The sequence below is a fragment of the Hemiscyllium ocellatum genome, chromosome 3 (genome assembly GCF_020745735.1).
Source record: "Hemiscyllium ocellatum isolate sHemOce1 chromosome 3, sHemOce1.pat.X.cur, whole genome shotgun sequence".
Taxonomy (NCBI): domain Eukaryota; kingdom Metazoa; phylum Chordata; class Chondrichthyes; order Orectolobiformes; family Hemiscylliidae; genus Hemiscyllium; species Hemiscyllium ocellatum.
In genome coordinates, this window is record NC_083403.1 from 30,423,792 (window position 1) to 30,438,124 (window position 14,333).

At 40.0% G+C, this 14,333-nt stretch overlaps 1 protein-coding gene across 2 annotated transcripts in view; it reads right to left on the reverse strand.

Moving 5' to 3' along the window:
- Positions 1–13,608, reverse strand: part of cep57l1 (centrosomal protein 57, like 1) — a 36,048-nt gene extending 22,440 nt beyond the window's left edge. The window contains exons 1-4 of one of the 2 annotated variants that reach the window (XM_060856422.1): positions 13,451–13,608; positions 10,736–10,907; positions 7,038–7,208; positions 1,821–1,942 (exon numbers count right to left, since the gene is read on the reverse strand). In XM_060856422.1, the coding sequence (XP_060712405.1) occupies positions 1,821–1,942; positions 7,038–7,208; positions 10,736–10,904 (462 nt within the window). In that variant the 5' untranslated portion in view covers positions 10,905–10,907; positions 13,451–13,608. The remainder of the gene's footprint in view (positions 1–1,820; positions 1,943–7,037; positions 7,209–10,735; positions 10,908–13,450) is intronic. The other variant, XM_060856431.1, reaches the window with a different exon arrangement.
- Positions 13,609–14,333: the final 725 nt, after the last annotated feature.

Sequence of the window (14,333 nt, forward strand, 5' to 3'; positions counted from 1 at the left end):
TGATGACAAAGGCCTCAAACTCAGCATCAATGTCATGATCTACAGAACATGGCATGGTGCTACCTGCCCTACTTGGTGTGTCAGAAACATAGCCGATGTACAGCTAACATCACAAATCACTAGAAAAATATCAGCAATGATGTCTCCAGAAAGTCCTGCAAATCCAACAGTGGGATAGATGCTCCAATACCATTGTCTTCTCTTTAGTCAATATGCCCATCGAGTCACTGGTCGCTGTTAATCAGCTGTACTGGACAGGCCACAATACCAGCATACCTGACAACTTCTGAAGCAAGTTCTCTACTCTAAGCTTCAGCACAGCAAGTGATTATCAGGAGGTACAGAAAACACTTCAAAGATGTTCTCAAAACCTCAGAGAAACAAATGCAATTTCCCCAAAGACTCATGGGAATCCCTTGTCCAAGGGAACTCAAACTACAGAAGAAGCATCTGTAAAGATGCCAACCATCTCAAACATCTCTCACCGACTCAGGTGGAGGCCAAGTGCAAACAGCAGAAAGTGTGTGCAAACACCTGACCATTCACTTCTTCAAACATCACTTTCCCCAGAATGTGCAGATCTAGCATTAAAATATTTAGTCACCTCAGGTCCCACAACTCTGAAAGGAAGTAAGCCAACCTTGGGCTTAGGGGATAGCATATGAAGAGGAACACAACCTTTAATTTTCACTCCCTGTGGGAAAACACCACTAATTCTCCAACATCACTCTGGAAACAGTGATGAAAATCCTTCTCAGTGCGACAGTAAACTTGAGAGGACATTGCTGGCCAAGTACTAAGTTACACTATATTTAAGGTACATTCAAAATGTTGGTATGGAATTTTTAGGATAACTCTAACATGAAAGCACAAAACGTTTTTTTTTAAAAAGTGTAAATGTAATAATTGCTTCCATATTCACTTACAGCAATGAAAATGTGAAGTGGAAATTCACCTTTTTTTAATTGTTCTGATAGCCAAAAGTGCCCTTTCACATTACTGAAGTTTTGCTACCCACCCAGCACTAAATCACTCGTGGAAGCACCCAGCCCATTTCTTGAAAAAATATCCAGAAATGTGTTTATATACAACTAATGTTTCTATCACCAAATTACAAGTAGTATATTCTTAAGGTATCAACCGTCATCAGCATATCACCCATGTTTTCAACTGAATAATTTACCTCCAAAGTCTGTTAAGGGCATTCACCTCTTTTTACTTCATGTCGCCTAATTTTGGGAACCTCTATTTGTAAATTAAGTGCTTTGGATTCAATGAGTTTCTACTTCTGACAATTCCAAATCATGAACAAATCTCTTCAGGTAACTTTTATCAATTAATGTGAAGTCTTTCAATCCACCATAGTATAATCAGTTAAGCTCTCTACACATGATGCTGTAAAAAGACCAAGCCTTTGGTCAATTTATCCAAATATCTCAAAATGTTTTAACAATGCTCTTGAAATGTTTTGAGGTGTATTGTTGTGTTAAACATGTTATATAAAGGCACTTAATCAGCGTTGTTTGTTTGGTGGCTTTCTCTTGTCAATATACATCGGTCAAAGATTTGTGAAGGTAATACAACATACACGCTGTCTACTGATTATCAACAAATGCTAGCAGATATACACTCCCAAACTGCTTGTAGAAGAGAACGTGGAACCTACTCAGGATGCATTGCATGAGGCGCAATTAGTTGTGGGAATGAAGTCACAAGCGACTGGTATATACAGTATGGCTCTGGATGCACACTTGAAGCCATTTTTTAACAACATGCAATGCACAACCCAAATAAAGACAATCGTAATTTGCCACATTCACCTGTTTTTCCAATAAAATGTTCTTCTCCGTTTCTGTATGGTCCACCATCGTTCTCATATATTCTAATTGTTTCTCCAGAAGTGAACAGCGGTCTTCAACATTTGCCAGTTGGACGGCAAGTTCTGAATAAAGAACAACAGTTGTCTAGAACTGGTTTAATAATGGAGTTTTGTTTCATTCTTTAACGAACCACTGGATTTCTCAATTTCCTTCTCCAAGTTTCGATATTTTTGCCTTATCTTTTTAATGCCTGTAGAGCGGCTGAGCCTCAAAATCTCAGCAGGGAAATTATGTCATAATTTAAAAGCATATCTCCTGCTTGTTATGTACCACAGAGAATCAGGTCAATCATCACATCAGTATTGGGGTTTAATGCTACATAAGAGCAGCAGTCATGATTCCATATCCCCATCATTCAACCACATATTCATGCTAGCATGGAAACAGACCCTTCAGCCCAGCTTGTCCTTGTCAACCAGATATCCCAAACCAATTTAGACCCACCTGCCAGCACTTGGCCCATATCCCTCCAAATCCTTCCTATTTATATACCCATTCAGATGCCTTTTAAATGTTGCAATTGTACCAGCCTGCATCACTTCTGCTGGTGGCCCATTGCATACACTCACACCGCGTGCCTTAGGTCTCTTTTATATCTTTCCCCTCTCACTCTAAACCTATGCCCTCTAGTTCTGGAATCCCCCACCACAGGGAAAAGACCTTGTCTACTTACCCTATCCATGCTCATAATTTTATAAACCTCTATAGGGTCACCCCTCAGCCTGATGCCTCAGGGAAAACAGCCCGAGTCTATTCAAACTTTCCCTATAGTTCATCCTCCAACCCTGGCAACATCCTTGTAAATCTTTTCTGAACCCTTTCAAGCTTCACAACATCCTTCCAATAGGATGGAGACCAGAATTGCACGCAATATGCCAACAGTGGCCTAACCAATGTCCTGTACAGCCACAACATTACTTCCCAACTCCTGTACTCAATACTCTGACCAATAAAGGAAAGCATACCAAACATCATCTTCACTATCCTATCTACCTGTGACTCTACTTTCAAGAAGTTATGAACCTGCAATCCAAAGTCTCTTTTTTCAGCAACACTCCCTAGGACCTTAACTATAAGTCTTGCTAAGATTTGCTTTCCCAAAATGCAGCACCGCACATTTAGCTAAATTAAACTCGATTTGTCACTCCTCAATCCAATGGTCCACCTGATCAAGATCCCGTCGTAATCTGAGGGAACCTTCTTCGCTGTCCACTGCACCTCCAATTTTGGTGTCAAACTTACTAACAATACCTCTTAATCTCACATCCAAATCATTTATGTAAATGAAGAAAAGTAGTGGACCCAGCACCAATCCTTGTGGCACTCCACTGGTCACAGGTCTCCAGTTTGAAAATGAATCCGCCACCACCACCTTTTGTCTTCTAACTTTGAGCCTGTTCTGTATCTAAATGGCTAGTTATCCATGTGATCTAAACTTGCTCACCAATCTCCCATGGGGAACCTTGTTGAATGCCTTACTGAAGTACACATAGATCATGTCTATCGCTCTGCCTTCATCAATCCTCTTTGGTACTTTTTCAAAAAACTTAAACAAGTTTGTGAGACGTGATTTCCCAAGCACAGAGCCATGCTGACTATCCATAATTGCCCCCATCTTAAGTGGCTCTACATAAAGGCCATCTTGCTGATCTTTGATGGGCCCTATTCTCTCCCCAGTTATCCTTCTGTCCTTAATGTATTTATAAAAACCCTCTGGATTCTCCTTAACTCTATTTGCCAAAGCTATCTCATGCCTCCTTTTTGCCTTCCTGATTTCCCTCCTACTGCCTTTACACTTGAAGAATTCACTCTCTCTCTCTTTCTCCTGTCTATACCTGACATATGCTTCTTTCTTTTTCTTAACCAAAACCTCAATTTCTTTAGTCATCCAGCATTCCCTACACATACCAACCTTTTCTTTCACCCTAACAGGAATATACTGTCGCTGGACTCTCATTATCTCATTTCCGAAGACTTTCCATTCTCCAGCCATCCCTTTACCTGCAAACATCTGCCCCCAGTCAGCTTTTGAAAGTTCTTGCCTAATACTGTCAGAATTGGCCTTTCTCCAATTTAGAACTTCAACTTTTAGATCTGGTCTATCCTTTCCCATCACTATTTTAAAACTAATAGAATTACGCTCACTGGTCCCAAAGTGCTCCCCCACTGACACCTCGGTCATCTGCCCTGCCTTATTTCCCAAAAGTAGGTGCAGTTTTGCATCTTCTCTACTAGGTACATTCACATATTAAAACAAAACATTTTCTTGTACATGCTTAACATATTCTTCTCCATCTATCCTTAACACTATGGCAGTCCCAGTCTATGCTTAGAAAGTTAAAATCCCATATTATAACCACCCTATGATTCTTACAGATAACAGATCTCCTTACAAATTTGTTTGTCAATTTCCCGCTATTAGGGGGCCTATATATTACAATCCCAATAAGATTATCATCCCTTTCTTATTTCTCAGTTCCACCCAAATAATTTCCCTGGATGTAATCCTGGAAATATCCTCCCTCAGTACAGCTACAATGCTATCCCTTATCAAAAATCAGCAATTTGTGAACTCTCATGAAAAACATACCAACACAACTATGCCATCCAAAAGCACACAATCATGTTTGACAAATTTGTTAGAATTCTTTGAGGATATAGCAAGCAGAGTTGATGAAAGGGAACCCGGATATGTTATGAGAAGGTACTTTGTAAGGTGCCATATAAAAGATAAGTACACAAGATTGAAGCTCATGGATAATGTTTTGGATGGATTGGCTAAGAGACAGAAGGATATTAAGTAGCAATGGTCACAATCCTAGTGTTTCAATTATTTACTACCTATATTAAGGACTTGGAGGAACGGTCAAAGTCTAGCGTATCAAAACTTTCTGATAATACAATAATAGGTGGGGGAGGGCCATGTTGCAATCAGGACATAAAGAATCCGCAATCTTGTTGAATAGCAGGGCAAACTTGAGGGGCTGAATGGCCTACCCCCACTCCTATTTCATAGGTTGTTCTCTGGCAGCTTTATGACAATTCCCTCATCTTGCACAGCCAGGTTTTCAGACAAAAAATATGTTATCAGTTGTTTCCGGTCTCAACCATGTGGTCAAGTATCAGTAATTCACTGTTTATCAGGAATTCCCCAGCAAGGGATTTAGATGAATTGTATTGTGGCCAAATTTGCCAATGACACAAAGATAGGTAGTAAAAAAGTTGAGGAGGACACAATAGTGCACAAAGCAATAGAGCTAGGTTAATTGAGTTGATTAAAGTTTGGCAGATGGGAATATAATGTGGGAAAACGTGAAGTTATCCATTTTGGCAAAGAGAATAGAAAAGTGGAATTTTATTTTAAAGACGACAGATTGCCAAATATATTTCCAGACTTATCAGGCTGTCTTAGTACATGAGTCACAAGAGGCCAGCAAGTAATTAGGAAACAGAATGATAGTCTTTATTTCAAGGGGGCTGAAGTATAGAAGTAAGGAATTCTTGCTATAGTACAGAAAACTTGAGAGACTGCCCCCAGAAACTGTGAAAAGTTTTAGTCTCCTAACTTTTTCTTAAAAAGGTGGAATTTACTTGGATTAGATGAAGTTTAGAAAAGATTCACTAGGCTGATTCCTGGAATTAGGAGAGATCAATTGGACTTATTCCTTTCATAGTTTAAGAAGAATGAGAGCTGATCTTGTTGAAACGCAAGACGCTGAGAAGGTTTGACAGATTAGATACTTCCCTTTGTGGGAGAGTCGAGAACAAGGGGCACAGTTTCAAAATATGAGGTTTCATATTTAAGGAAATGAGGAAGAAGTTTTTTTTGTTGCATAGTTGGTCATCTTTGGAATTCTCTTTCCCAGAGAGCAGTGGAAGTTGCATCATCAAACATATTCAAGGTTGAGTTAAACAGATCTGGTAGGTGGAAGTGGTACAGCAGAATCAAGATTAGAGCGGTGCTGGAAAAGCACAACAGGTCAGACAGCATCCAAGGAACCTAGAAATCAACTTTTTGGGAAAAAGTCCTTCATCAGGAATGATTTCTGATGATGGGTTTTTGCCCGAAACTTTAAATCTCCTGTTCCTCGGATGCTGCCTGACCTGCTGGGCTTTTCTAGCACCACTCTAATCTTAAACAGATCAGGGTCAGGTAGGAAAGTGCAATTAAGGCTACAATCAGATCAGGTCATTAAATTTATTGAATGACTTACATCAGTTCCTATTTCTTATGATTTTGGAATATTCCAGTTTCTGCTGTCAAGTATTTGTTAGAGGTAAAAGGTTGGATTGCTAGCCACAGGGAATCAGCAGCAGCTTGACACCTTGATTCATCAGCACAAACTTGATAGTCATAAAAATAATAAAATAAAGAAAGAACGGGTCATACTAGAAAAGCTTTAAAAAAGAAATGTGCAAAAGTGAAGAATACTCCAGTTCCTCAATGTTACGAATCTCAATTTACATAAGTGATCAGTTACCAAATAACAACAAACCATTGACACTACATAAGAAGGAGCATTATGGAAAATGACAAATTTCACAAATGGAGAAAATAAAATTAGCACTTTCAGCTTCAGACATATCATCTGAAGGGTTGAACTGATAGAAGTTCGGAGCAGATCACCTTGTCTGCCTTCAATGGGAAAGATAAAAAGGGAGTTCCAGAAATAGTTCTTCACTTTATCTAGCTTCAGGGAGAGGGAAAAAGGGGATTGGTAAAGAGAGAGGCTATTCCAGCATTCTCAGAGAAACAAGAGGGATCTATTAAAACCAGTGTCTATAGACTGTTGGCACTGTTTCTTTTTTCACCCTTTGCTAATTTTCATTGCACAATTGTTGGTAGTGTTAAAATTGAGTAGATTACGTGAGGAACACAGGCACAGACCAACCTCTTAAGCAGTGCCTAACTAAACTGCATGAGTATCTCTATCACACATACATGAATTGAAAATGATGGCTTATTATTACCTTCAAAGTGGGCAAATAGAGATGGACCTTAAACAATTATCTTTCCATGCAAAACCATTTTAATAGATTTATTTTAAAACTTGGTTGCATTACGGAGTATGGCTTTGCTTTATTTTCGGGCTGAAGTTGGTGATAAAAATATTTTTAAGTCCAAAACAATTGCACAAAGCAAAACTACTCATTCACCATTAGATACTCCCTTCTCGATTCTAGTGTTATTTTCCTTTCCACGCTCTGGTCTATGTGTGTACTGAACGGATTCATAGCTCAGACTTTGCATTTTCTTTTCAGCTTCTGCACGTTCCACCTCTAAACGCCGAATCTTTTCCTGAAGATTTTTCAAAGCCGAAACTATAGCTAGAAACAGAGAAAAATACTCAATAGTGAGAAAAACAGACATGGTATCATGCCTGTCATTCTACTGTAGGCTAGATTTTTGGATAATCAAAAAGTATGGTGTGGACAAGCACAGCAGGTCAGGCTGCATCTGAGGAGCAGGAGAGTCAATGTTTTGAGCACAAGCCCTTCCCGATGAAAAGTCGACTCTCCTGCTCCTTGAATGCTGCCTGGCCTGTTGTGCTTTTCTAACGCCACACTTTTAGACTCTGACTTTCCAGCAGCTGCAGTCCTCACTTCCTCCTAAACTTTTGAGGAGGAAATCAGCTTTCACAAGAGTCCAAATTTAGAATTAATTTTACTTGAAGAAGTCACAGAATGGTTGTCACAAGGGTAATTTTGATCAGACTAGACACAGACCAGAGTAGCCACAATAATGTTTTTAAAACAAAAAATTATTCACGGGATGTTGGCATCACTGACTAGGCCAGCATTTATTGCTTATTCCCAATTACCCTGGAAAAAGTTGTGAAATGCCTTCTTGAATCACTTAGTTCTTGTAGGGACTCCCACTATGTTTTTAAGAAGGGACTTGCAGGATTTTGATCCAGTGACAGTGAAGGAACAGCAAAATGAGTCAGGTCAGGAATGTGTGCACCGTGGCAAGTCACCTATATATTGGTGTTCCTTTAGATCAGGAGAGAGGGAAGTGAAGATTTAATGGAGCTGTTCAAAATTAAGGGATTTTTAGAATTAATATACATAAACTATTAATGGCTGCTTTATAATTGGTAACCAGAAGAGGTGACAAAAACCAAGACAACACACACAAAATTATTTGTGACAAGGAATGATGTCATATTATAGCACTTTTAGGATCTGCAGTGAAATGCAAATACATCTGGGCCACTTTAAATGGGTGGAATCATTAGACTTCAAGTGACTAAAAACAAGTAGTCTCCCTTTGCATACCTTCCATTAATGTCAAGACAGTGTAAAAATGCATTTGTATAAATTCACCGAAGTGACCTCAGTATTTCAGCATTGAATGCAGTTGGTGTATATAGTCATGACCTTGCTGGTTTACATACTTACAAAACAAAACATTACAGCAGTGCTTCAAACTATTTTCCAATCTAACCTCATTGGAGTGCAGGTTCATAGCTCCTTGAAAGTGGAGTCACAGGCAGATAGGATAGTGAAGGCGGCGTTTGGTATGCTTTCCTTAATTGATCAGAGTATTGAGAACAGGAGTTGGGAGATGATGTTGCAGCTGCACAGGACATTGGTTAGGCCACTGTTGGAATATTGCACGCAATTCTGGTCTCCTTCCTATCGGAAAGATGTTATGAAACTTGAAAGGGTTCAGAAAAGATTTACAAGGATGTTGCCAGAGTTGGAGGGAGAGGCTGAACAGGCTGGGGCCGTTTTCCCTGCAGCATCGAAGGCTGAGGGGTGACCTTATAGAGGTTTACAAAATTATGAGGGGCATGGATAGGGTAAATAGACAAAGTCTTTTCCCTGGGGTCGGGGAGTCCAGAACTAGAGAGCATAGGTTTAGGGTGTGAGGGGAAAGATATAAGAGAGACCTAAGGGGCAATCTTTTCACGTAGAGGGCAGTACGTGTGTGTTAGGAGCTGCCAGAGGAAGTGGTGGAGACTAGTACAATTGCAACATTTAAGAGGTATTTGGATATGAATAGGAAGGGTTTGGAGGGATATGGGCTAGGTGCAGGCAGGTGGGACTAGATTGGGTTGGGATATCTGATTGGCATGGACGGGTTGGACCAAAGGGTCTGTTTCCATGCTGTACATCTCTATGATTCTATGACTTCACCAGTTTCCTCATCTCCCCATCCTCCAACCCCCCCCCCCCATCCCAGATCCAACCCTCCAACTTGGTACCACCCTCTTGAACTGTTCCACCTATCCATCTTCCTTCCCACCTATCCAACCCACTTATCTGACCGATCACCTTCACCTCCACCTATCGCATTCCCAGCTACCTTCCCACCCAGCCCCCATCCCCTCCTCAGTTGTCTCTCAGCCCCCCTTAGGTCCCCATACATTCCTGATGAAGAGCTTATGTTCGAAATATCAACTTTCCTGTTCATTGGATGCTGCCTGCCTGACTGCTTTTCCAGCACCACGATTTTTGATTCTGATCTCCAGTATCTGCAGCCCACACTTTCTCCCACCATCTTCTCCTGCACAAATAGGGTTGGGGAAAAAGGGCTGTCCTTGCCAGTAATGCTCACAGCCATGAACAAATATTTATTGAAAATTAATATGATGGAAAACAAAACTAACCAACACCACAGCATTAAAAAGGAGTATAGTATCATTATAAGACAATAATATAACAAGTGTTTTCAGAATACTTTTATTTTGTTTACTCATTTAGATTTCAACGACTGTCTCCATTTTCACCAAAAAACTCATTGAAGACTCTTGCCTCTCAGTCCCCTACACATTGAGTGTAATCAGCCCATACAAATGCATTCAGCAATACCACCTTCCCAGATCTCTTCCCTCCAAATCCACCTTCTTCCTTCGCCCACTGTTCCCTCTCTCCCTATGAAATCCAATTTGCTCTGCCCTTCCCTCCAACAGCATCCAAATTCCCCACTCACTCAACCCATCTCTCCTCAAACCCATCACCAGACAACCTCTCCCTTTCATCCCTTCAGTCTACCTAATTCAACCTTCCCTCACCCCAAACCTACTTTGTCCACTCTACCTTCTACCTGAATTTTTCCACCTTGCTCAGACTTGGTTCTTTGTTTCTGCTGGCGCCTCTAATGAAAGTAGCAAATGCTGTGCTGTCTACATGGGAAGTAACAGCTCAGGTTCTAGGGACTCAGATTCCAACAACCCGGGTGCGTACTTCCTTTGAAATTGACACTTGGGTAGTGGAAGAGCCCAAAATAGTAGAGTCAGAGGCAGTGCAAAGCAATAAGTGCGCCAAGAGTGGAATGTGGCTGACACCACACCATCTATCTTAAACATGGACAGCAGTATTTCAAGAAGGCAGCTCATCACCACCTTCTCAAGGACAACTAAGGATGGGCAATAAATGCTGGCTAAGCCAATTACACCCGATTCCCATGAGTGAAAGAAAATAATAAAAGGGGTCACCCATTAAAAGAGCTGAGAAGAAATTGCTTATCTCAGATTTTGTGGGATTCTTTGTTGCAGGAGATTGTTGAGGTTGGGTCAGTAAGTATGTCTGAGATTGAGATAAGATAGATTTTTAATCAGTAAGGAAATCAAATCATTCAGTTGATTGAGTCTGCATCGACCCTCCGAAGAGCTATCCACTGAGCCACCAGCATTCAAAGACTCGAGGTCAATTAATATTACACAGTATTTCAATTCCATGCTGCCGATAGCTATAAGAGATGACAACACAGGTCCGAAAAACTGGAAACACAAAGCATTGCCACATTATTTGATTCTGCTGAAATATTCGTAAAATAGTCCTCTACATTTTATACTTTGAATGCATTCAAAAATGTTAACAACCTTTTTCCCCATCTATAAATATACCTTTGCTGTTGGAAGCCAGGCTAATCACATTAGCCTCATCATGGTTTCTTGATCCAGTGGGTGTCACATGAGGCACTGCCTTCTGCTGGATATCAAAAGAAGTCAACAAAATATTTTCCCAGCTTGAAAGTGGATTTCCTACATACTCGCATTTGGATAGAGATTCCATAATCTAAAGAGATGAAAATCCCCATTAGAATCAAATTACAAACAATACTTATTGAAAGTTTACCAAGTTGAGAATATTTTCAGAATGAATGATAAAATAAGTGGGCAGCATTAATGCCCCCTGAGGGAGCATTAAATAAATTGACCTGCAGTTTGGTTGAAGAAGGGTGTTTTAAAATGGCTTTAAAAAAAAGATATGGAGAAAAGTTTGAGGAGGATATTCAGATGTTCCCAAATAATTGGGCAGTTGAAGGTTCCTGTTACCAAACTTAGAGATGACACATAAAAAAAAACCAGGGTTAGGGAACTAAAAGAATATTAGACCAGATCCTGGTGAAACAGGCAATTTTGCACTGTTAAGACATTTTTCTGTACCATTCAACCCAATTCTGTGTACAGTCATTGGACCAGATCAATTGTGATGCTACCAAAGCAATGACACCAGGTTTAAATCTAATCATTTAACATGTAACTATCCAGGTAAGTAATACAGGACTATCTGATGCCAACTAAGAGTGAGAGATGATTGTAGAGTGTCCCAGAATAAGAGGAATTGCCACTAACTCTTCTAGCTAGTTCCACATAGGTATGATTGACATGACAATAACAGACTTCGTATGTTCATATTCAGTCACAAATCCAGTCACCAATTTAGAAACCAGAAGATTTGGCCCAATTATCTTGCAGTAACTAATTATGGCACTAATTATAGGCCAGTATAGTCCCAAGTTTGATTCCTGACCTATATTCAGTGAGCTGTTGCAAGCAGAACCACAAATTAATTACAGACCTGAAACAAACATTCAGCACTGTTACAATTCCCATTGCTGATCATAATCCAAATGTCTCAGATGGAAAGTTTACAAATTTGGACAGCAGCAGATATGTTTGTGATATGCATATACAACACAATAACCTAAAAGGTCTACCATCTCTGCGCACATGTGGCCAATACCTTCTTGAGTGAACTATTAAAAAAAAGTATTTTGATTTGGACTGTCAGTTTTGAGGTTGTTATTACTCATTTAGCTCTGATGCGAGGCCATCAGCCTGAACTGTAGACAGTCTCTGAAAGATTTCTAGTAATTTCTGGTTTTTTTATTTCAGATTTCCAGCATCTGCAGTATTCTGCTTCTGGTTTTACAAAGATCTGGAAAGGTGTTATCTGAAACCAGAGAAAAGTTTTTTTTGTTTAAAGAAACTCCCTCATGTACAAATGTCAAACATGCACAATTCGAACAGGTACCTGTTGAAAATAAGAAAACAAGCAAGTTTTTTTTTCACATGCGCTACAAAAAAGTAAAGTCACCATAGTCTTACTAGACCATAGGGCTCCTTTCTGCTGGTGGTTCACCATCATGCCTCAGACAAGGGGAGAAGCTGAGAAGGAGAATACTTCAGCTGGTGTGGGAATTGAACCCACTTTGTTGACATCACACTGTACACAAACGAGCAGTCCAGCCAACTGAGCAAAACCAATCCCTTTACTCTACCTTTTACCAAAGATCTATTGTGGCAACAGCATTACCTGGGTCATCGCAGTAACATTACCTGGTCAATGAAATAAGCTTGTGTGTGAAATGGATAGGTAAAAACATCTAATTCCTGAACGATCTCTAATCTATTAGTTCACCAATTCAACAGTTTAACTATCATGGTACAAAAATGGTCCTACAATCTTTAAAAACATTTCAAAAACCCTCGATGGGCTATTGCATCTGAGATAGCAGATTATTGCATTTCTGCAAAAGGAATGTAGACTTAAGCTATGTTTCAGAGACTCATTGTTACTCCTACTCTCCATTCCATAAATGGAATGAATGCAACAGTTAAAGGGTTAGCACTATATTACGATATCGTCAGAAAGATTATTAAATTTGTGTATAATCCAAATGGCAGTCTCTCTGTCTGGTTGCACAGCTGATTGTCGAAAAGTGGAGTCACAGCAATGAATGTTAGTGAGAACATGAACAAAGATGTCAAAATCATCCCAGCTTTAGCATCCGGTGCCCGCAGCACATTTTCTAATATCTACGAATCAAACGTTTCAAATTTAAAACAAAAAACAGCCATAGGACTCAAAAATGTTAAGTCTGCTTTCTCTTCACAGATACTGCAGACCTGTTGAGTTTTTCCAGCAATTTCAATTTTTGTTTGTTTGCCAGCATCCGTATTTCTTATGGATTTTTGTTTAAACTTCGACTTTAAATACAGAATCCAGAAATTACAACCTAACCGAGAAAAAAAAACTCTCAAAGGCGCGGGACTAGCTCAGTTACTTTTACATATTCACCAAGACAAAAAAAAGCACAGACAAACCTGGTCTTGGCACAAAAATTCTTTTAAAGAGGAACTCAACAGCTGAACAGAAATGTGTATATTATATAGAATCGAACCAAGTCATGATGCTGCTGCTCCTTATGTTTGGTTTCTATGGTTGCACCACAAAGGGCTGTTGAGGGTTTTAAAAATCCCTCCAGTTGTTGCTCCTCCTCCACCCAGGGTTAGCACTGGTAAAACCCTGCTACTTCATTCAGCTTTACTCACATCTTAAGTTCAAGCTCTGTTATTGTTTCCACCGTGCAATAATGCTCCCTGCTTCGCAGCCGCAGAAACAGACGACGAAAATCCCGAAAACCGAGGTCCAGGCTTCAGCTCCAACAGCAGGCCTCTGTATCCCAGCAACCAACGTTTCTCTCCCAGGCCCCGTCCGGGGCATTAAAGAAAGAACAGCGGAGAAGGGCCCCCATTCCCCGGCGACACCCTCCTCCACACACAGCGCCACTGCTGGCCACGACTTGCAGCTTCGCAGGAAGTTCCTGTGGATGGTTTCTTATAGTTTTTAATTAAAAAAGCTAGTGAATGATATGATGGGTATTTAAGTTTATTAATCTCACGTACATAAATATCTTCCCCTGCAGAATTGAGACTTAGTTGAATTACAAACCACATTTACAAGCATGACTAAATGCCCCGTGGCTTCCCCACAGAACTTTAAAAATCGAGTTGTGACAAATGAGCCAATATTAAGAGGTATGGCAACATTGGCTCAGTGGTTGTGCTGTGGCCTTTATTGTTAAAAGTCACCGGTTCAAATTCCATGCCTGTGCTTTCTTTAATTCACTGGTGGGATGTGTGACAAAACTGGCTAGCCAGTATTTATTTTTCTACTCATCCTATGAAGTAATGCTTAACTTATTAACTCTGTTTCTCTTACTACATTGTACATATGTATTTTATACGCAGATACTTTGGTACTCAAGTTGATGCCACGTGTGGTGACATTGTACACTTTTCACTGTACTTCTGTACACTTGAGTACATGTGACAATAAAATCTACAGCTATTTCGTAGTTACACTTGAAAAATTACTGGTGAGCCCATCAATTAAGGTGATCCATAAATGTAGTATTTGACTCTATTGGCTGTG